The 21,292-nt window shown below is 54.7% G+C and overlaps 1 protein-coding gene across 2 annotated transcripts in view; it reads left to right on the plus strand.

Moving 5' to 3' along the window:
- Iffo2 (intermediate filament family orphan 2) overlaps positions 1-21,292 on the plus strand; it is a 46,738-nt gene that overhangs the window by 8,555 nt on the left and 16,891 nt on the right. For both annotated transcript variants that reach the window (XM_021200208.2, XM_029540189.1), the window contains exon 2: positions 20,632-20,692. In XM_021200208.2, coding sequence (XP_021055867.1) covers positions 20,632-20,692 — 61 coding nt within the window. The remainder of the gene's footprint in view (positions 1-20,631; positions 20,693-21,292) is intronic.

A 21,292-nucleotide genomic window follows, 5' to 3' on the forward strand; every position in this document is an offset into this window, starting at 1 on the left:
CCTGTCCATGTCAGGGGAGCACCTTCCTGTCCATGTCAGGGGAGCACCTCCTGTCCATGTCAGGGGAGCACCTTCCTGTCCATGTCAGGGGAGCATCTTCCTGTCCATGTCAGGGGAGCACCTCCTGTCCATGTCAGGGGAGCATCTGTCCATGTCAGGGGAGCATCTTCCTGTCCGTGTCAGGAGAGCACCTCCTGTCCATGTCAGGGGAGCACCTCCTGTCCGAGTCAGGGGAGCACCTTCCTGTCTGTGTCAGGGGAGCACCTCCTGTCCATGTCAGGGGAGCACCTCCTGTCCATGTCAGGGGAGCACCTCCTGTCCATGTCAGGGACTGATGCTTGCTTCCTGGGCAGGGTGTGGTTTCTTATACAGTCCCTGGTACAAGAGGAACTGTCACCCAGCATAAAGCTAGCAAAAGCACCCGGCTGAGCCCCCTCCATGGTGGTGTAGGCCGCTTGAGCCCGTGGAGTTCAGTCCTTGCACAGATCTGCCTAAGGGTGCTAGGCCTTCCCAGGTTGGCCCCCTGGGAGGTGGGGACTTCCTGAGCTCCTTGCGACTTTCCTGGAGGGGTCTGGGTTTGATGAGGTTCATTGTCTCTCTTACACCTCAGTCTGTCTGTCTGTCAAATGGGAGGCTGAGACAAGAGGATTGTGGAAAGTTTAAGGCCAATTTGGGCTACAAGGCAAATTGAATTGTAAGCTCATGGCCAGCCTGGGATTCACGGTGAAACTCTTTCTTAAAAGGAAGAGGGGCTGGCAAGATGGCTTAGCGAGACGTAAAAGCTTCTTCCTGGTCTCTGACCACAGGCCGTGTGCCTCTCCCCTGCTGTGAACTCACTCCACGCCACCTGGAGGCTGATAAAGGCTGATAAAGGCTGCCTGAGGTGAGGAGGCTGGAGCAGTCTTCCCCAGTGTCTGCCACAGTATTGTCCTGGCCGGTGGCAGAATAGGAGAAGGCGTCCCGCTGTCATTTTGCTGCAATGGCTTCTTAGGTAGCAAGTCAGTCACTGGCAGCCTCTGGCAGCTGAGACTTTGAGCTGTCCTACAGCACCCTCCCCCCAGCCCTCCCTGCTCTTCCAAGAGGACCCTCATTTGGGGGAGGGGAAGAGTTCGAGATGAGGGAGGGGCTCATGACTGATGGAGCAGGGCTGTCTCTGGGTTGCCCGTCAGATGCTTGCACGGGCACACAGATGGGCGCACCTGCTCACGGTTCCCCGAAGAGTCTCAACCCAGGCAACAGTTTAGTGGGAAGGCACAGGGGCTCTTCAGTGCACACTGAAGGCAGGCGGATTGTGTATCCCAGGTTCTCCATAAATATTCCTAGGCAACTAGGGGACCTGATAATGGCTTGAAAGCATCTTATGTGTTCACAGCAAGCAGGAAGGAGATGGGACATTTGAGGGCAACATGAGGCCTGGGGACCTTCCCCCCACCCAATTTTTTGCTTCTGGTCACATTGCAAACTTTGCTGTGGCATCGAGAACTGGTCACCGGCTTCTCTTGTTTCTTGCTAGGGACCATGACAGCCTCTGCTCCTGGAGCTTGTGTCTGGGGCTGACAGATGTGTCATATGCCACTGCCATGTGCCAAGTGCCTGTCAAACAATACCCATGCCAGGGAACCTGATAAGCGTTTCTTTAGTTCATCTCATAAACAAATACTTACACGGCATTCACCTGTTACCAGGCTGCATTCAGAGAGGGTCACACGCATCCAATTCACGGAACCTCATTTCAGCCCTGGGGGGCGGGTGAGCTCAGTCCTCAGCCCATTGTAGAGATGCCAAAACTGAGCCAGTGAGATAACTGGGCTAGGAGAGAATTAACCCAGTGAGTCAGCCCCCAGATCTAACTTGTACCCCGTGCTCAGAGAAGGGAGCCCACAGCAAACAGCTCTCCTGTTCCAAACCTCAGCTTTCCCTTCTGCGCAAGGGGTGAGCAATCTGACCTCAGGAGGCGCGTGTGGATAGCCACTGCAGTGATATGCCTGGGTGTTTGAATCACTCCTACACGGGGCCCTCTGACTTCAGTGCCAACTCCCCCTCCCGCCTCCTGGGATACCCCAAGCTCTGTGACACACCTCTTGCCTTTGCCACCACACCTCCCCTGGATCCTGAGAGCAGCTGACAGAGCTCTGGATGGAAAGCTGCCGAGGCGGGATTGCCTGGAGCGGGGCCTTAGCAGAGCCCGTCTGGGGAGGGAGAACCTGCGGGTGCTTGCAGAGTCTTCCTCTCAGGGTCTCTGCTTCTATACCTGTGGCTGGTCATGCCCACTGGGTGGGGTGCGTGAGAAGCTCAGGGCCTGAGCGCCATCATCCCCTCAGAGCTGCTTTGTATCCTCAGCCTCTGGACCCTCAGCCAAGATGAACAAGCAGGGGGCCCGGAGTGGCAGTTGTGCATTGTCTCTGAGTGGCTCTGACTGGCCAGAGAGACTGTGTGATCTGCACACTCACTGCGTGGGCTCTGACTTTAGGTTTGCCAGGCCTCCGCCTGCCCACCTGTCACTTGGTGGGAAAAGGTTCCTGCAGTGAACGCAGTGACTTCCGCCCTCTCAAGGGGTCCTTTTCATCTTTCAGCTTATTCGAGGCAGTTCTTGACTCTCCGCCACCTCTTGGCTGTCTTGGGGGAGAAGAACGATCCGCTGGCCTAAGTGGACCTTGTGAAATTCCCTGGCAATCAGGCTTCTGTCTGAGCAGGGACAACACAACCTCCCAGGGCCTGCTGGGAACCCCTTTTCTGCTCTGGCCCATTGCAATACTGGGCCGAAGGCCATCTTGCCAGAGTTGGAGCAAAGTGGAAATTTTGCAAAGTCGAGAGCACAAGGTCCTGGAACTCTGCTTGGGTCCTGGCGAGGCTGTGGAGTGACCCCAGGCCCAGGATCCCAGGAATTACCCCAGCACAGTGCAGCGCCAATCAAGGAAGGCTCCCCAGAGGAGGCACTACTCCGGTTACATTTTGAAGGGGCAGTGGGAGAAACTGCAGAGAAAGGGGCTCTCGCTGAGGGCCTAGCATGCGCTGAGGCCTGGATGGGAGGCTGAGATGCTCATTGGTCCTTTATTTTTCCAAACTCTTCCTAGTTTCGATCCCCCTTTGTGGTCTTCTGTGAGCTTTTTTCCAAGTCTCTCTTCTCATCTTCTTTACTGTTCTTTCCGGGTCCAGGTTCCCGTCTCCGTTCTCCATGGCTTGTACCATGTGCGCTCACGCTCACACACCCACTTGTGTGTGTGTGTGTGTGCATGTGTGTATGCACATGAGTACGTGTGTGCATATGTGTATGTGTGTTCATGTGTATGTACATTGTGTGTGTATGTACATGCATGTGCACACTCGTGTGTGCACATGTGCCTGCTCAAGCTTGTGGTCAGAGCCTCTGTGTATGCCCTGAGCCCTCAAGGTCAGGATCCCTCCCACTCTTGTGCAATGAGCTGTGGTGTTTATGGAATGGTGGGATAGGGGATGCTGGCTGCCAGATCTTAGAGGCCGCTGTTGGCCTATGGGGGCCTAAGCTTATATGCAGTGGGAGTGGGGAGGGACCTCTAGCTTTATCTCTCATGATGCCTGAGTCTATTCCCACAGTCCATGCCGCTCCAGGCGCTCTTCATGGTCTTGTCATTCACCTCCTCCCTCCATTGCCATCCCCAGAGCAGAGGGGTGGTGCCTGCTGTCTTTTAAGTTAGGGTCTTACATAGCCCATGGTGGTGATGAACTCTCTGACAATAACCAATGACCTTGAACTATTGATATTCTCTGGGGCTGAGATTGCAGATATATACCACCATATCTGGTCTATGCGTTGCTGGGGATCGAACCCAGGACCTCATGCATGTTGGGCAAATACTCTACCAACTGAGCCACATCCCTAGTAAGCCAGAAAGACCAGAGAGTTGGTTTTCAGAGTTTCCTCTTTGCCCCACTTGTGTCTCTATGGAAACACAGCTACCTCCAGGTCACACAGGGAGGGGCTGGACCCAGGGCTCCCTTGAAGGCCACGAGTTAAGTCTCGGGGAAGCTAATGTAAGTTTGAAGTAGAGGTTGAAAAATACCCGGCAGATGGTGGCATTGATGGGGTATGTGTGGATGAGGGTTGGGGATCAAGGCTGGGATGAAGAGGGGTGTCGGGGCCTCCCTGGGCCCTTGAGCAGGTGATGTCCAGGCTGACGGTACTGCTGGTGGGACTTGCTTTCTCCACCCACAGAGGAGACACTGAAGGTCACCCACACGGCTCATCGGCACCGAATCAGACTCGGCCTCACTTTGGGGTCTTGGGCTATTGATACTGTCCTGATTTGTGCCTCAGTTTCCTTTCGAATAAAGTCAGGTGGAGAGACCAACAGGGACCCTGGGCCAGGGTAGGCACCAGAGTTGTGGCTTGGGATCTTGGTTGAACTTTCCGACCCTATAAAATCATCCCCCAGCCTCCTCTTTCTGCCTGGGGTGTGCCCAATGCTTTTCCATTTGTACACACCTCCTGCCGAATATCTAACTTTTCTTGGCAGTTGGGCTACAAGTGTCTTTAAAGACAACTTACTGAAAGTGCCGGGATTTACCTGGTCGGGGCAGCGGAGGTCACCCGGTGCCAAGTTCAAGGCCCTCCGACTTGCCGGCGGGTCCTTCCCAAGCCTTAGGGCTCAGTTAATCTGTGGGAACTTAGAGACACGCTCTTGCACGTCTTCTTTGGGGTCACATGAGTTGGCCTTTCACGCAGAGTGGGAGCCCCGACTTAGACTCGGGCCACTGGGGTTCACCTCACTGCCACCTCACCCTGGCAGCCTCTGTCTTTCTGTCTGAGAAGTGGGGATGTCCCCTTAGACATAGGTTGTCACAGGGTTCTGTGACAGATGTGTGACAGATGCCAATCGGTGCTGGCCCTTAGCAATACTCTGTCCTTGACCCTCGCCAGCCCCCATACAGTGGGAACTGGCCTACTTCCTCCCACTCCCAAGGCAGAGCAGCCTTTTGTGTTCTGACATTTCCTCTCCTTAGTGTGGTCAGTGAAGAGAGGGTCATGTCGTTTCTCCTCTCCAGGACTCTGTCTGCAGGGTGACAGGCGAGAGGGCACAGGCTGTGGCTGCCAGGTGGCAGGAATGGGGGAGTGTCTCTGTCCCTGCCTCCCCTGGGATCTTGGAATGTCTCAGTCCCTTCTCTGTGAGTTGTGGAAGCTGCCCTGTTGGCCCCAGGGCTGGCTCTGAGGAGAGGTGAGCTCCCCGGAGGACTCAGCTCATTCTATCAGGCTGAGAAATGGGCTCATGTTCCTTGCCCTCTCCTTGGGATTGAGAGTCAGGAGTCCAATGACAGGGTTCCATCTGGGCCCCAGGGGACAGGCGGGTGGCCTGTCCTGGGCCATGGCAGAGTGGTGACATTGAAGGTTGGCTCGGTGTTGTTTTCCAGCGCTGACGTCAGGGCTGTGGTTTAGAGCTTCTTCCCAGACAAAGGCTGCTTTGTAGCTTTGGGTGAGCTGAGCCCAGGAATCTCACTCCAGGTGGGAGGCTGGGCGGAAGAGAAGCAGGGCGGGGCCCAGGAGCCCTCAGAGGCCTGGCTGCCCTCAGACCCAACACTATTTTGCTTCCCAGGAGCCACCATGTGTCCCTTTGGACAAAGTCTCTTCACCACCGTCATGCTACTAGGGGGGAAGCTGGTCTCTCAACCCACTGCACAGATGGAAAAACTGAGTCTTGGAAATGTAACAACAGAGTCCTTGCCTTAGCCAGAGAATAGCAGAGCTGGCAATGGGCTCATGGGCTTGAGTGTCTTTAGCTTCAAGGATTCATCTCCCATCAAGCCGAATCTCACCTCCAGCATGGGCAGTGTGTTTAAAAAGGTTAGGGACCCCAGGAGAAGAACAGTGCAAGCAGAACTTAGCTTTCAGCAGGGACAGGTCTGACTTCCCTTTGTGACATGTGTTTGTCTGTGTGCGTAGGTCTACCCACATGTGTGTACAAGTTAGAGAGAGTGTCTGGGGTGGGGTGGGGTCTGTAGTCACAGGAAATGATTCCAGGGAGACCCGTGGACAGGTGTAAGTAGCCATCCCAGGGGACACTGTCTTAGTCAGGGTTTCTATTCCTACACAAACATCATAACCAAGAAGCAAGTTGGGGAGGAAAGGGTTTATTCAGCTTCACTTCCACATTGCTGTTCATCACCAAAGGAAGTCAGGACTGGAACTCAAGCAGGTCAGGAAGCAGGAGCTGATGCAGAGGCCATGGAGGGGTGTTCCTTGCTGGCTTGTTTCTCCTGGCTTGCTCAGCTTGCTTTCTTACAGAACTCAGGACTACCAGCCCAGGGATGGCACCACCCACAATGGGCCCATCCACCCTTGGTCACTAATTGAGAAAATGCCTTACAGCTGGATCTCATGGAGGCATTTCCCCAGCTGAAGCTCCTTTCTCTGTGATNATTCCAGCCTTTGTCAAGTTGACACACAAAACCAGCCAGTACAGACACCTAGGACATTTTTCTCCTTCTTTTCAGGATCCATCCATCCACCTTTTTTTCCATCTTTCTGTCCATTTAACCATCCATTTAACCATCCACTTTTTCACCCATCCATCCATCATCCATCCTCCATCTATCCTTCCTTCCTTCTTCTGGACTCCAGTCTTGTTCTTGAGCTTTGGAAACATCTCTCTGTGGATGGGGCCTTCCCCAGTGTCTGTCAAGCAGAGCCAGAAGAAACCTTACAAGTTATTGGGTCCCCCGCCGTGTCCCAGAGAGGGGCTGGTGACTGTCCAAGTTGCACAGAATGTTCATGGCAGAGCCAGCATTCAAGCCAGCCGTGTGTCTCCCTTTTCTGCTGGGGTGACAGACATCTGTCACCCTTAGCTGGCAGCTGCCTTAACTTATCCCCCCCCACACACTCCTTTTATGTTTGGTCTCTGCGACACATCTACAGATAGCAGGATACAGCCCTGGGCTGGATCTCGGATTAGTTTACCAGCTCTGAGCTGCCTCCTTCAACCTGAGCATCAGTTAGTGGAACTCCCGAGGGCCATCTTTTCCTTGCTGGACCAGTTTGGGAGTCCATCTCCCACCCCCAGGCTAGAACTATTGAAAATCCTGCTCTCCGTTCAGACTGCTCCTCTGGGCCTGTCCCTACCGGTGCCTTCCAGCAGCCTTTCCCATTGGGACGAGCTTTCTGGTCTCTAGACACAGTCCGGAATGCTTTGTCCCCTTTGTGGTTTTTTACAGAACAAGGAGCGAGGTCATTTGAGCATCATTGCCTGGGGTACAAGGCAGTTCCATGCCCTGCTCCCTCCTCTGCTGCCATCTGGGGCTTTGCTTTGACCCAGACACAAGCTAGGGCCTGCTCTGTAGGAGGCTCTGCCTGGGCTTCCAGATCCGGCTGGAGGCTCATGAATCCCTCTAAACCAGGCATGCCTCCCTGGCCCAGGCCCACCTTTCTTGGTGGGGAAACTGAGGCCCAGAGAGGTTGAACGCTGTGGCTATGGCTGCTCAGCCAACACAGCAGAGCTGGGTTCCAGCATTCACCAGTGGCCATGTTTCTGTTTGGACAGAGCTTGGACCTCCAGCTTGAGGAGGTGCATGGGTGGAAGGAAGAAACCGGTGCCTTGCGCCTCCATAGATCACCTTCTCTGTGTGTCAGAAGGCCTGAGATTCTACTCCAGGGAGGCCCCTCAGTCTCTCACCATAGGTGGGTGACCAGAAAGCCTGAAAGCGCACTGGTAAGTGGTCAGGCCAGGAAGGGGTTAAGCCGTTCTGCCTGCCAGGCCTGGGTTCCCAGCTGGTGTCTTGGCCCCTCAGGTCAGCCAGGCCATCTGGCTGACAGATGCCTTCCTATGTCCCATCTGTCCCAAGGCAAAGTCACCAGGAGGAGACCCCGCCTGCTGTCTTTGTGAACCTGTGGGCAAGTCGACTTGCCCACTGTCTGTCCCTGTGAGTCTAGGCCACTTGGGAAGGGCCCATGGCGAGCAGACTGGTCTCTGGCCACTCTCCCTGATGCCTGGGGTCTCTGCTATACGGTGAGAGAGTCTGATCTTTTGGTAAAGATAGTCTGAGATAGATGCAGGGACAGGTCCAGAGTCACACAGTGGGTCAATGTGGGCAAGGCAGGACATGGCACATGCACAGCTTTTGGTCATAAGCTTACTCACCTAGCAAACATCACTTGAGGGCCTACTGTGTGCCTGGGAGTAGGAACTATGAGAACAAAGGTTCCAAGGGATGAAGGGCACACTGTACCCTGGCACACACTCAGGGCCTGGATGCTGTGACAGCTCTTCCAGCAGCCAGCAACCAGCCCTGTGTTCATCATCACAAGCCAGTGTTGTTATCCCATTTTACAGATAAGGCAACTGAGGCTTAAAGAAATGAATTCAGTTTTGCTAGATCACTGGCTGGAGGGGTTATGTGTGACTGAGTTGGGTCATCCTTGCTAGTTTGTCTGATGTCAAAGCATTTCGGGTAGAGATAGGGGACACATAGACATGGTCTCATCTCTACTGGGACGTGGATTCCTTATTTTTTGGTATTAGAGCATCTTCCTTTGGACATCTGGCTGAATCCAAGCTGGGGGTCCTGAAGCTGGAGGAGCCAGTCTCAGAGCGAGTCTCGGGTGACGATAGCTCAGTCAGTAATGTGCTTGCCTTATGAGTATAAGTGACTCGAGTTCAAGCCCGGAACCCACATACAAAAGTGGAACACAGAGGTATGTGCGTGTGATTCCAGAGCTAGAAAGCAGCAGACAGGGGGACCTTAGAGTCTGCTGGCCGGCCAGCCTACCCTACATGGCCAGCTCCGGGTTCAGTGAGAGATGCTATCTCCAAAGAAAAAGACAAAAGAGAAGAGAGGCGGGCAGGGAAGAATGACCTCAGGCTTTCACACGCAGATGCACACACGTGCATGCATTCCTTACAGATGGACATACACACACATACATACTCATGCACACATACATGTGTGCACACACACTTGCACACATAAATTGGGCGGGAAAAGGGGAGCTCTTGGTGCTGCCCAGTGGGGTTGGTGTCCTTGTGGGTACTATAGGCAGCACATGGGGGACTCTTTGGGCTGTGGAAGGAGCCACACAGGCCTGGCAGTCCAGAGTGGGGCCCTTAGCACTCTGTCTTTGAAATGTCAGTGAGCCACCTGAGGCTATTTCTGATCTTGGGGAAACTGAGGCACCCACTCCTCATCCTTCTCCCTTCAGGTAAATCACCTGACCCAAGAAAATGAGTCTGGGCCTTGAGATCAGAGAGACCCAGGTTCAGATCCAGCCTCAGCCCTGTCACAGGACACAGAAGCAGGGGAGGCCGCTGGCTGGGGACGTGTTCCTGAGACCAGTCACTTCCGCTTCCGGGGCTGTGACCTTGGCAGTTGCTTTACTTCTTGGCCTTCATCTTCTGGTCTTTAGAGCAAGCACAGTGGACATCCCTGCCTCATGAAGTATCGGTGAGCCCCAGCTTCCGCCCAGTGCCCATAAAGATGTGGGGGACTCCAAAAAGACACTGTGCCCCCTAAGGACCATGACGCCACCGCAGAGTCTCTGAGGCTCCGTGCTCCAGTTCATCCCCTCCGTCCCGAGGGAACTGACTGCATAGGAAGGAGACCTGGGCCTCAGGGAGAGGTGGCAGGGACCCTGTGTGTTGAGGTGGGGTGCCTGTTACCCACCTCTGTGCTCCCCTCTGGTTCACACCAAGTGCCAAGGTTACCATAGCAACCCAAGTTTGCCAATGAGAAACAAGTCTCCCTCCGCATTGAGCGGGGTATTGAGTCACTCAGCGCTTGCCCCTGTTTGGGCTAACCCAGTCTAATTACCAGTCCCGACACAGCCTGGAGCCCGCCTCTTCCCAGCCAATTAGATTGACTGACGGGAAGGCGTGCGCAGGGACTCCCTGCTGCAAGCCCTCTGTGGTTGCGCCAACCCGTGAGTAATTGGGAGGTCCTCTCAGTCTTCTGCCTTCCTCCTGGAGAAGCCTCTGAAGCGGCTCCTTCCCCTTGTCAGCGGCATGGCCCGAAGCACACCTAACCTGGCATGTCCTGCAGGCTTCTGAGCTTCCCCATGAAGAATGGCCCAGACACTGTGTGTCCACTCCGCCATGATGGCATCCTGTGTTCCCAGCTCCCCCCGCCGCCCGCCAGCCCATTCAGAGAACCACTATGTGCTTGGCCATTCTCATTTAATGCAGACAGGGCCTCTCCCACTTTACAGATCAGGAGACTGAGGCCTGGGCCGGGGACTCTCCAAGCTGCAAAGCCTGGTGGGAACCTGTCCTTGCCTGGCTGGACCTGTCATTTGTCCGGGTCTCAGATGATGATAAACTGGGGTCAGAGGCAGTGGCATGGCTCTAGTGGGACATCACCTGAGCTTCTGCCTCACGCTCAACCTGCTGCCACTCAGGCACTGGCAATAAACAGTGAGCGACCCAAGGTGCATATTAACTTTCCAGAATAGCCACAGGGGTTGCTTTTCTCAAGGCTGTAAACACATCTCTGGGTGGGGCCCACACTCTGCTGGGCACAGGTCCTTGGGAGCCTCCTGCCTCTGAGCCTGGGCATCCAGAGACGTGGTGCCCATACCCTCTGCTGACTGACACTGGGGACAGGGACTGAGGGCTTGGCCAGGCAAAGGCATTGAGTCAGTGTGAGGAACTGTATTAAAGGGTCACAACAGTGGGAAGGTTGAGAACCACTCACTGCTCTAGACAGAGACAAACTCTCATGCAAAGGCCAGAGGTGAGTCCGGTCAGGGGTGATGGGGCAGCTGGAGCTGGGCACAGGAATGGGGGGTCTTGGTGTTTTCTCAGCTTTCTGGGCACCCAGAAGTGGTGGGTGGCGCACCTACCGGCCCATCTGGGGACCCACCAGTTAAGGAAGGAGGATTTGGGTGGGGCTGTTGAATTATTATTTTCCATTTGGCTCCCCTGTTTTTTTGTTTGTTTGTTTTGTTTTGTTTTGTTTTGTTTTGTTTTGTTTTCCTCCTGTCCATTGTTAAGTCATTGTAAACTGCTCCCACACCTTCAAACAGCGAGGGGGATTGAGCAGGTTCTTTCTATGTTTTGTTTTCTTCTTAGAATTGAAGTGGTGTGTGACATCATTCAAGAGTAAAAAGATCCCGGCAGAGAAAGAGTGTACTGTCCGGTTTTCCATTGCTCAAACAAAACACCTGAGGCTAGGCAACCTCAAACGTTTGGCTTAGCCTGCAGATTTGGAGATTGAAAAGCCAAGCAGTGTGGCTCGGGGCTGGGTTACACGGGGTGGACAGCATGTTGGAGGGAGTTGTATGATTGCCAGGTGAGACAGGAAGCCTGGGAGCAGGGAGGAGCCAGGCTCACCCTTCTGTAACAGCCCCTGAGACCCTTAATCCCTTTCCAGGGAGGCTTGGGAACAGGAAGGAAGTCATTAGCCTGGGGACCAGGTGACCTGGATTATTGAAGTTTGAATCCTGTTCTGCCCACCTTGAAGGCTGCTGTGTTCTGTCCCCTCACTGTCCCCTGCTGGTCACTTTAGATAGACAGTAAAAATACCAGTTGACTGGGGCATTGATTCTAGAAGGTTCTGGGCCCTGAGAAGCGAGTTCATGGGCAAAGAACATTATCCCTGGCTGAAGAGCCCTTCTTCAAATCAATGACCTTGACTCTGTGTGCACACCTGAGAATCCTCCCCCCACCTTCCACCCCACACTCCTGGCACTGTAACCCTAAACATTTTCTGAGCAGTGTGCTAGGACACAGGGGTAGGAGTTTGTGGACCCTGGAGCATCAGTGTTATCACTGAGGCGAAGAAGCTGCTTGGCCCTGGGCCCAGTGTTACCTAGTGCTTTGGCCCGAGCCTCAGTATTCTCATCTGTAAAGTGGGGTGATGATGCTTGGTTCAGTGGTGTAAGGAGGATATGAGGTGGTTAAAAAAAAAAAAAAAACTCAAGCCGGGTGTGGTGGCGCATGCCTTTAATCCCAGCACTCGGGAGGCAGAGGCAGGCAAATTTCTGAGTTTGAGGCCAGCCTGGTCTACAGAGTGAGTTCCAGGACTGCCAGGGCTACAAAGAGAAACCCTGTCTTGAAAAACCAAAAAAAAAAAAAGAAAGAAAGAAAGAAAGAAGCCAGCCGGGCGTGGTGGCGCACGCCTTTAATCCCAGCACTCGGGAGGCAGAGGCAGGCNGATTTCTGAGTTNGAGGCCAGCCTGGTCTACANAGTGAGTTCCAGGACTGCCAGGGCTACANAGAGAAACCCTGTCTTGAAAAACNAAAAAAAAAAAAAAAAAAAAAAAAAAAAAAAAAAGAAACCCCTGAATGCATGTTAAGTATTCTGTGGACAAAGCAAGTCTCTCCCACCCCATGGGAGCGCCGTGTCTGACCACAGGGGCAGTGAATAGAAGTTTGTGGACATAGCGGCAGCATAGGCAGGGGAAGACAAGGCGACAATGGAAGTACCCTAGCCCTGGAAGGGGTTGGAAGTAGTACCCCAGAAGCCCCACAGTGGCCTGAGGCGCAGATCCCTTGCTAGGGAGCACCCCTGGAGTCCTTCCTTTATGGAATGGGGCAGCCTGCACTCAGGCCTGGGCTCTGGTCAGAGATGTTGGCAGAAACATCACTGGCCAGCGTTGGCCGTTCAGCATGCCACTCAGGACTGTGGGATAGTGGGTATCCTGTAGTGGTCCCTGCCAGACAGGGACACTGGACAACAGGACAGTGGCTTGTATAAGACAGTCAGGTGACCCGTGCACCAGCTGGCCCTAAGGACACTCTTTCCCCCATCCCTCTTTGAGACAAAGTCTGTTATGAAGCCCTGGCTGTCCTGGAGTTTGCTATGAAGACCAGGCTGGCCTCGAACTCACAGAGAACCCCTTGCTTCTGCTTTGAGGCCTCTGGAAGTGAAGGTGAGTGCCACTATGCCCAGCCACGATGACGCTCTTAATGTCTTGTGCCTGAAATCAGCTGGCACCTCCTCCCTGCCTCTCACGTGCCCATGGTAGCCCTGGTCTGGAGAGACCTCGAAGGATCAGGCAGAGCGCACTAATGCGTGGGGTGCGTTGTAGGTGTGGCAGGCACATGCAGATGTTTGTCTGAGGAGTGTTGCATGGCATCAGCAGCTGGCTTCTTTTCCCCTGCTGCCCATCCCTGCGTGCTTCTGGTTCCCCGCCCAGGTGAGTGACACCTCGCTCATTGTCACGGCTGTCACCAGTGATTATGCGGCTGGGAACTTAGGGGCCACAAAGCCTGGATGCCGTCTGGCCTGTCACAGTGTTGCTGAAGCATGTTTCCAGTCGGACTGTCCCGAGAGGGTCCTGAGGCAGAGGCTGAGGAGTGGTCTGTATGCCCATGGCACGCCAGACTCTGTTCTGGGTTCTCTCCGTACAGTACGTCCTGACAGAGTTACAGAATCCAGAGAGGGTCGGTAACTTGCTCAAGGCCATGTACCTGTGTTAGGTTAGACCTTCAAGCTCTAGGGCCCCTCCGCCTCTCCCCATATACTTGTTGCTTTAACCTTCAGGGCTCACGTCCTGGCTGACTCTGGGGTCTCGGCGATCATCACATAACCATGTGGTTGTCATAGGTGTTTGTCTAGGGACCGCAGAAGTTGGCTGCTGCTTGCTCCAGTGGTTGATGAGAATTAACCCAAGTTGGCCTCCTGCTGTGGCTGAGAGGGAAGGTCGCACAGCTGGATAGAGGCAGACCCAGGACTTCCTGAACATGGCTGGCCACCTGGGGTCTCAAAGGAGTGTGGGCCAGCTAGGGCTGTCATGCTTTGTCTCTGCCCCTCCCGAGACCCGGTGGCTCCGCGCACACAGCCCCGAGCTGCCCTTGGAGTCTGTTCTTGGTCACTGGCAACAGTCATTGGCTCCCTCCATAGCAGCATGTGCCTAGTGGCGTAGGAACTGTTGGAGGGAGGAGACATAGGAGTGAGCCTTTGCTTGCATCCTTCCTTTCTATCCCTTGCTTGCCACTGGGCGCAGGAGGTTCAGGGGCACTCTCCGATGAGGGCTGGCAGCTGAGCCAGGCACTATCCAGGACAGTACTGCCCATCATGTAGGGCTCTAACCAGAGTATGAAAAGAATGCTGTGGTCGCAATAGCCGGAGTGATTCCCCTCCCCTCTGCACCTGGAACAGGGTCCTGTGTAGCCTAGATCGGCTGTGCATTCCTTCCGTATCTGAGGCTGCTTTGAACTTCTGATCCCCCTGCCTCCACTCCAGAGTGCTGGAATTACAGGTGTGCACCACCGGGCCTGGTTTATGTGAGGTTAGAGAGAGAAGCAGGTTCTTACAGTTGCTAAGTAAGCTTGCTGCCAACGGAGCTCTATCCCCAGACCCGTGATGGATTCTTCATGATGCTATCACAGATAAGTGTGCCTCGGCCCAGGGTCGAGAAGAGACTTGCCCAAATTACGCAGCGAATCCGCCACAGTCGGGACTCAAGCTTCTCCTGACTTTTCACTCTGCACCCCTTCCCCCAGCCCCGTGGCTGGCAACCCAGCCTACCCTCTGCCCAGGAGCCTTGCAAGATGGCGAATAGGCCTCTCTCTGTGTGTGATGGCCCGGCAGTGTGCTGGTGCAGGGTGAGGAGGGTTCCTTAAGACCCAGCCCCATTACCAGCCTGCTATCTGGGCTCTGGCCTGCTCCAGCTATTACCGCCTGTAATGGGATCGGCCGCCTGGGTTAAGTGTTCACATTAAATTAATACCTTCTCCGTGGAGACAATCAGCTGGCATTTAATTTGTGTTTCCTTCTGAGCAGCTGAGTACAGCTGGGCAGCCCTGGTGGGCAGGTCTGCGTGGCAGCGTCCCAAAGAGGTGGTAAGGTGGGGTGGTACCAGGAAGGCCCAGGCAGGTACAGGTGGGTAGGAGCATGGGAGTTCAGGGCTTCCTTCCGGCGGCGGGTGGGTTTGCTTGTGGTCCCTGGCTGTCACCTTCACTGCCTATGTGCTGGCAGTCTGAGGAGGAAGGAACAGGGAGAGGAAGAGGGAAGTATCTCATGGCTTTGTGGCTCAGCCTTTAGCTTCCTGAGGCAAGGGCTGGTGGTTGGTGGTGCCGGGTTGTCAAGGTGTCCTACCCACCCCGCACCCCGCTCCCTCAGCATTTCTGTATTCTGTTGCAAACCCAGAGGGGCTGCAGTACAGAACGGGTGTGGTGTAGAGCGAAGATCTAGACGCAGTCAAGGTTACTGAGCCCCTTTGGAGGGTGCAAAGAAGCCAGTGAGGATCTGGGTCCTCCCAGAAGAACCAGCCCTGGGTTGTGCTGCCCAAGGCTCCCTGGTTGGTCTCTGCTGCAGCTCTCATCAAGCACAGAAGGGCCTTTGGCTGAACCTCCACCTGCTGGAAGCCCCTTGTCTGCCCATACCTGGCCCTGCCCCAGGGTAGCGGGATGAATTCCCCTGGGTGAGTGGGGTGGAACAAAGAAGGCCTAGGCAGACCACGGGGAAGGAAGCTGCTGTCCACTCCCACCCAGGGCCAGGGCTGGGCCCAGGCCCACGCTTGGCCCAGATTGAAGTTTTCCACTGAGGGCTCCAGCCCAGCCTCACCTGTGCCTGTTTCCCATCACCTGAGTGAGTCGGCCTGGGCGTGCCTGCTGCCAGGCGCGACCATTCTTGTTGTCCCACCCCCACCCCACCCTGAGGCTCCCGCCCAGCGCCCTTGCCTGCCTGGCCTGCAGTTGGAGCCAGGCTGAGCTGAACTTCGGGATTCGATGCTCAGCCACGTCTCGGGGCTGGGGTCTTCACCCTCCTCTTCCTCTACTTACAGAGTGGTTCCCACGACTATCTTCAGAAATGGGGACTGTAGAAAACCAACACTCACAAAGGGCGAGGAGCTTGCCCGGGATCTCACAGCCGGGGGATGTGGGAACAGGCATTGGAATGTTACCAAACTTGGAGTCGCGGTCTATACCCGAAGAAGCCAAGTTCATCCACCCATAGCTTGAGAAGCTAATTAAAACAACCAGATTAATAGTATGAGGAAGGAAGACATACTCGGTGTGACCACACTGGGGAGAGGGACACTGACCCCCCCTCAAGTCACTCTTGGGGACTCAAAGCGAGGGGAAGTGTTTAAATAGCCATGAGCTTGAGCATCTATCCAGCCTTGGACAGAGTGCGGTTATGCCCTGACACTGACCTATCATTGTCTGGCTTCACTCTCCTTGGTTAAAACTGTGTGGAATCCTTCTCCAGGAGACAGGTTCCCTTCTGGCTGTCGCCTTTTCCCTTGCACTGTTATGAGATTCCTGGGGGAAAATTCCATTTCTAGAGGTTCATTGTTTCCACAGTCCGACAGTCAAATCGAGGGGAGCATAAAGGTGTCTCCTTTCTGAATGACTTCATTCCTGCCAGTGCTGCTGTACGCACGTCTATCTGTACGTCTGGGGTCTCCAGGATGGACTCTCCATGGGCCCCGGGTTGTCTGTGGTGCTCTAATTATTTGCTGGGGCTGCACCCACTTTCTTCTCGGGCCTCTGAGCCTTTCTCTGACTGCACAGGATATGAAAGACCCATGAGTCAGCCCCCTCTGTCAGTGGCTTCAGATTGGGTTTCCGTTTCTCCGTAGCTAGACTTTGTGGGCTTCTTCCTGCTTCTGTGTGTCATTTTGAGCTCATGCAAAAGGCAGAGCCACTAGCCTGGCTCCAGCAGCTAGGACTGGGCTGGCTTTAAAGCCGTCCCCCACCCCCACCCCCCACCCCCGTGGTCAACCAAGATTTCTCATCTGTCACGTGGTCCTGGAGCTGGCTCCTTGGGAATGCTGAGAGGCCACATCTGGCTATGACGAGGCTGCCACCTCCCCCTCCAGCTGCCAGGCTCCCACATGTGCCTCTTCCGCTGAGGTGGTGGTGGGGCCTGGCTCTCGAGCTGGCGGGGCTCCTTTGTGGGGTCATTTCCTCTCTCTGCATTGATTGTCTAACGTCCCCGCCTCCCCTCCTGGCCTTGAAGGGTTGTAAGTAGTGGGGCGGGAAGGTTTCTCTTCCTCCTGCAGGCTTCCTGCGCTTTTGCCCCTCCCCCAGGAGGGATGTCTGAGCCTCATGGCTGTAGAGAGAGCCTGGGAATCTGGTTGTGGATTCCCCAGCCTGGGAGATAAAGATAAGACCCTGGGGTAGGGCTCAGGCTGAAGGAAGCAGCCTGAGTGTGGATCATTTCATTCATTCCTGCCCCTCAACCCCATTCATCCATCCCATCCCCTGCCCCCATGCACCTTCGTATCCGCCTGTCCACCTTCCTATTCATCTTCTGGTCCACCCATCTAACCCATGCCTTTCCATCCAATAAGGGTCAGCAAGATGGCTCAGCAGGGAAAGGCGGTTGCCACCACGCACCCCACATGGTGGAAAGAGAGAACTGAGTCCCTGCTCCATTCATTGACTATCCCACTCCTACCAAGAAGGGATAGCGAGCCTATACCTCCAGCTGGAGACTCAGCTCTCCCGTTGCAGAGATCTTGTTTTCTCTAATCCCTCCAGGGCCCGGGGTGCTCAGAGCAAGGTGAGGCTGCCCTCAGATGCTGGCATGGTGAAGAGGGTGGAGGTGGCCTCACTCAGAGCTCCATCGCTGTCCCTGGCTTCATGGACCTGTAACCCTTAGGAGACAGCTCTGAGCGGTGTAGATGTCCAGGCCATCTGGGAGGGTATATCCTGGCCCCTCAGTCGGCCTTAAATCTGTGGCGGTGTTCTGAGAGAGAAAAACCATAGAGGAGAAAGAGAGGAACAGGCTAACCCTTGCCTGGAGGCTAAGCTTTCTTCCTCATCTTCAACATGGGAGCAGTCCTTGGGAGATTAAACGCACCCAATATAAGAATACACCTTCCTCTCCAGTTCTTGCATCCGTCACACCACACTTGGAAGTCAGACGAACTGAGTGTCAGGACAAAGTAGAGCCAACCACCCTTCTGCTCACAGGTGGTCTCTTGAAGGTGACCCCAGCCACCCGGTCTAGCTCAGAGACACACCCCGATAGAAGTCTCGGGAACAAAGACTTTCAGGAAAGCCCTGTCCACCAAGCCCTGGCCTGAAGCCGTAAGTGAGTGTCCTCTCCTGGTGGCAGGTGGTCCTGTACCTTCCTGATGCTCTTTTCTTAGAGTTTGCAGATCCCCAGCTAAGCCTCCTTCTGTGGGCAGCCCTGGACAGGGCCTGGATGGTTTCTGGGGAACTGGTGCCGAAACCTTAAGTCAGCCACTCCGTTGACAAGATTTCGGTGAAGCTGGGTCCTGGGGAAGATATACCACCTGCCTGTCCCCTGATAACCCAGGCAGCCAATGGCTGAAGGGCAGAGATTTTTTGCACTGTCAACGTGGCAGCCAGCTGTGCCAGATTCTCCTGCTGCCACCCCTGGGAGGGGCATCTCTTCGGGGCAGTGGGCTCAATCTGTGCAGCCAGCTGCTGCCCACATTCAGGGTCCATCTTTGGTCTCCTGTGGGGCAGAGAACCAGATTGTGCCTACTCCAGCTTTGGAAGTAAAAGGTCCAGGAAGTCATTCCTGCAAACTCATCTTCAGGGTGCAGCCTGGGAAATGTGATGGAAGTGGGTGCAGGGTCTGGGGTGAGAGGGAACTGGAGCCAGGAGGTGGAGACACTGCATAGTGTGGATACACAGTGTCGTCTGTAGGCTCCCACCACCTGGGAGCTGTCTGCCTCCTCAGACTTGCTGCATTGGGTTTTATATGGGGGCAAGGTGGCCCGGTGGTTTGCCTGCAGGACCTAGGCTGACCGAGGATCGGATAGGGTCCCAGCCCCCTATTCCCAGCTGTGTGACTTTAGAAAAGTTCCATCATCTCTCTGAAACCCAGATCTGTCACCAGCCAAGTAGTTCTGGATAAAAACCTGAAAGGCTTAGTAATTCATGTGAAAACCAACGTGTGTCGGAGGGAGTGTGTCTTTTATGGGAGACCCGGGCAGCGTGTGCCAACAGAGTGATCCAGAGACAAGCGAGGGGGGTTGGGGTGGGGAATAGGTAAGCCTGACTTCTGGCTTGGTGGATAACTGGAGGAAAAGTTAGGGTTTGCTGCATTCCAGGGGTGCCTGGGGCACCAGTGGTTTGCCGTTTTCTCCTCAAGTTTGGCTTGGTTGCTCCTGTGGTTGGCATGAGAGGGCCTGGCCTCAGATGCCAGGGTGCAGCCAGTCCCACACACTTACCCTCCCTTGTGCCTGCTCTGCCCTCCTCCACTCGAGCAGTGTGGCCAGGGTGATGATGAGTCAGTCCGGTCCTGTGTCCTGGGACTTCTTCCTTGAGGAAGCCCCCAGTGACCTGGGCTTCTACTAGGGGTGAGTGTAACCTGGCGCCCCTTCCCTTCACAATGGTCCTCAATGAAAGATGACCTGGTTCTGGGGTTAGCCACAACCCTGACGTGCTGTGTAACCTTGAGCAAATGTAGCCTTTCAGTTCACCTCTGTTTGGGGCTGGAAGTGGTGGTGGGGAGTCATCTAGGGAGATGGCCCCATTCATGTGAGGCCCTGAGGTCCCCTCTGTGTCCTCTGTAGTTCCAGATTGGCGCTCAGGGCAGATGTGGGCCCTGCTATGCAGCCGGTTAGGACGGAAGTGAACACATGTCCTCTGGGAGCCTGGCAGGGAAGGCTTGTGTGGCGAGAGGAAGAATTTTCCTCCAAGTGTGCAAACAGTATCTGTTTTCTCTTGTTTCCAAAAGCGGATGACGTAACCAGCTCTCCGTCCCGTCCTCCCTCTGGCCTATTTTTAGCAGGGCCCCACGGCATCTTAAGAGACCTCAGACTTCCTCGCTCAGCGACCGTGTAGGGAGGGTAGCATGGAGTGAGGAAAGACAGAAGCCTGTCTGTTTGTCCCAAGGTGGAAGAGGGCAGGCATGGCATAGGCTGCCAGCTCCTCCGGGCAGGGAGCAGACCTTAGCGGGATGCTCACCCTTGGAGGCTGAGTCCTGGCTCCCCCGTCCTTACCACACATGGGTAAGGGGCTCTCAGCCACTCTTCCCTGCTGAGGCATAGGGAAAATGGCGGTATGCATCCCCCACACTGCTGGAGGCCTGAGTGGCCTTATGTAAACCGAGAAGCTGGTGCCTTACCCTTATTAGTATCCCTGATTGGCACAGCTTCCTGGAGCTGCCCCTCCCTATATTGCACAGTTCGTGTTGGGGTACACCTCAAATCCTGTGTGCTTAGTTCCTGTCTTTTCCTCTTCAGCTTCAACCGATGTCGTGGAGTAACGTTCTCTACTTACGATCTGGGATCGAGAAACACCGGGCAGTGTGTCTTGCCTGTGGTTTAGATGTGTGCCTTCTGGTAGGATAGTTAACCACTGAGCTCAGGCCCCACATCTGGAAGACTGTAGTACCTGCACAGGCCTGTAGGGTGTGCTGCAGAGCACCCAGCCTTCATAATACAGTGTTTGGCATTGGAAAGCTTGCTTCTTGGGGTACAGGGAAGAGTCCGAAAGCCCAGCTTTGGTAATCTACCTTGCAGCAACAGCTGGACCAGCAGTTTGCGTGGAGGAGTCATGTGTCCCCTACAGTACCACGCTTGTGCCTCAAAGGTAGCATTTGCCGCCACCTGGCCTTGGGATTAACAACAGTCCACTGTCATGTTGCTCCTCCTACCACGAGGCTGGGAGCGCCTTGAAGACAGACGAGGTTTTCTGGGGCATCTCATTGCCCTGCGTGGAGGATGAGGGTGGGCACTGGGGGCTGCCTGGCAGCAGGAGGTGTGCGCTGACCGCTTGTTCTTCTTGGCCATTGCAGGTGGGAGGAGGAGCTGGCCAAACGCATGAACCTTCAGACCATGGTGGACACGCTGCAGGAGGTAAGATATCTGCCGCTGGTTCCCGGCGGGAAAGCTCTGCAGGTTAGCTGTGGGGCCCTGGTGGGGAAAGATGTTCCTCCAGTTAGGACTGATGTCTTAGCGAGAGCTGGGGACACAGGGAGCCCCAGCCCAAGACCTGAGGCCTCTCCTGTTGTTGCTCGCTCTGGCTGCTCTGCACTTGGGGCTGCCCAGCTCCTGTACTTCCGGGGACCAGAGCAGCAAGCTTTGTCCTCAGCCGCTTTTCCTTTCTTCTTTCCTCTGTCACGTGATCAAAACTAGCAACAGGAAAGGCAACGCAGACACAGTTTTAAAAAATTTTTTTTTACAACTGGGTGTGGCAACTCACACGTACAATTAATTACTTGAGAGATGGAGACAGGAGGATGAGGGGTTCAAGGCCAGCCTGGGATGCACTGTGAGCTCCAGGCAGCTTGGGTTTCCTGAGACCCTAACTGAACAAAAACAAAACTGTTTTAAAAGTTGGGCTGGAGGTGTGTCTCGGGGGCTGAGCAGTTTTCCTGTCTTGTGCACAGCTTTAATTTTGATCTCTGCACGGAAAAAAATTAAAAATTAGAATTAATTAATAATTGAAAATTAAAC

This window comes from Mus pahari, chromosome 6 (assembly GCF_900095145.1).
Source record: "Mus pahari chromosome 6, PAHARI_EIJ_v1.1, whole genome shotgun sequence".
Classification (NCBI taxonomy): domain Eukaryota; kingdom Metazoa; phylum Chordata; class Mammalia; order Rodentia; family Muridae; genus Mus; species Mus pahari.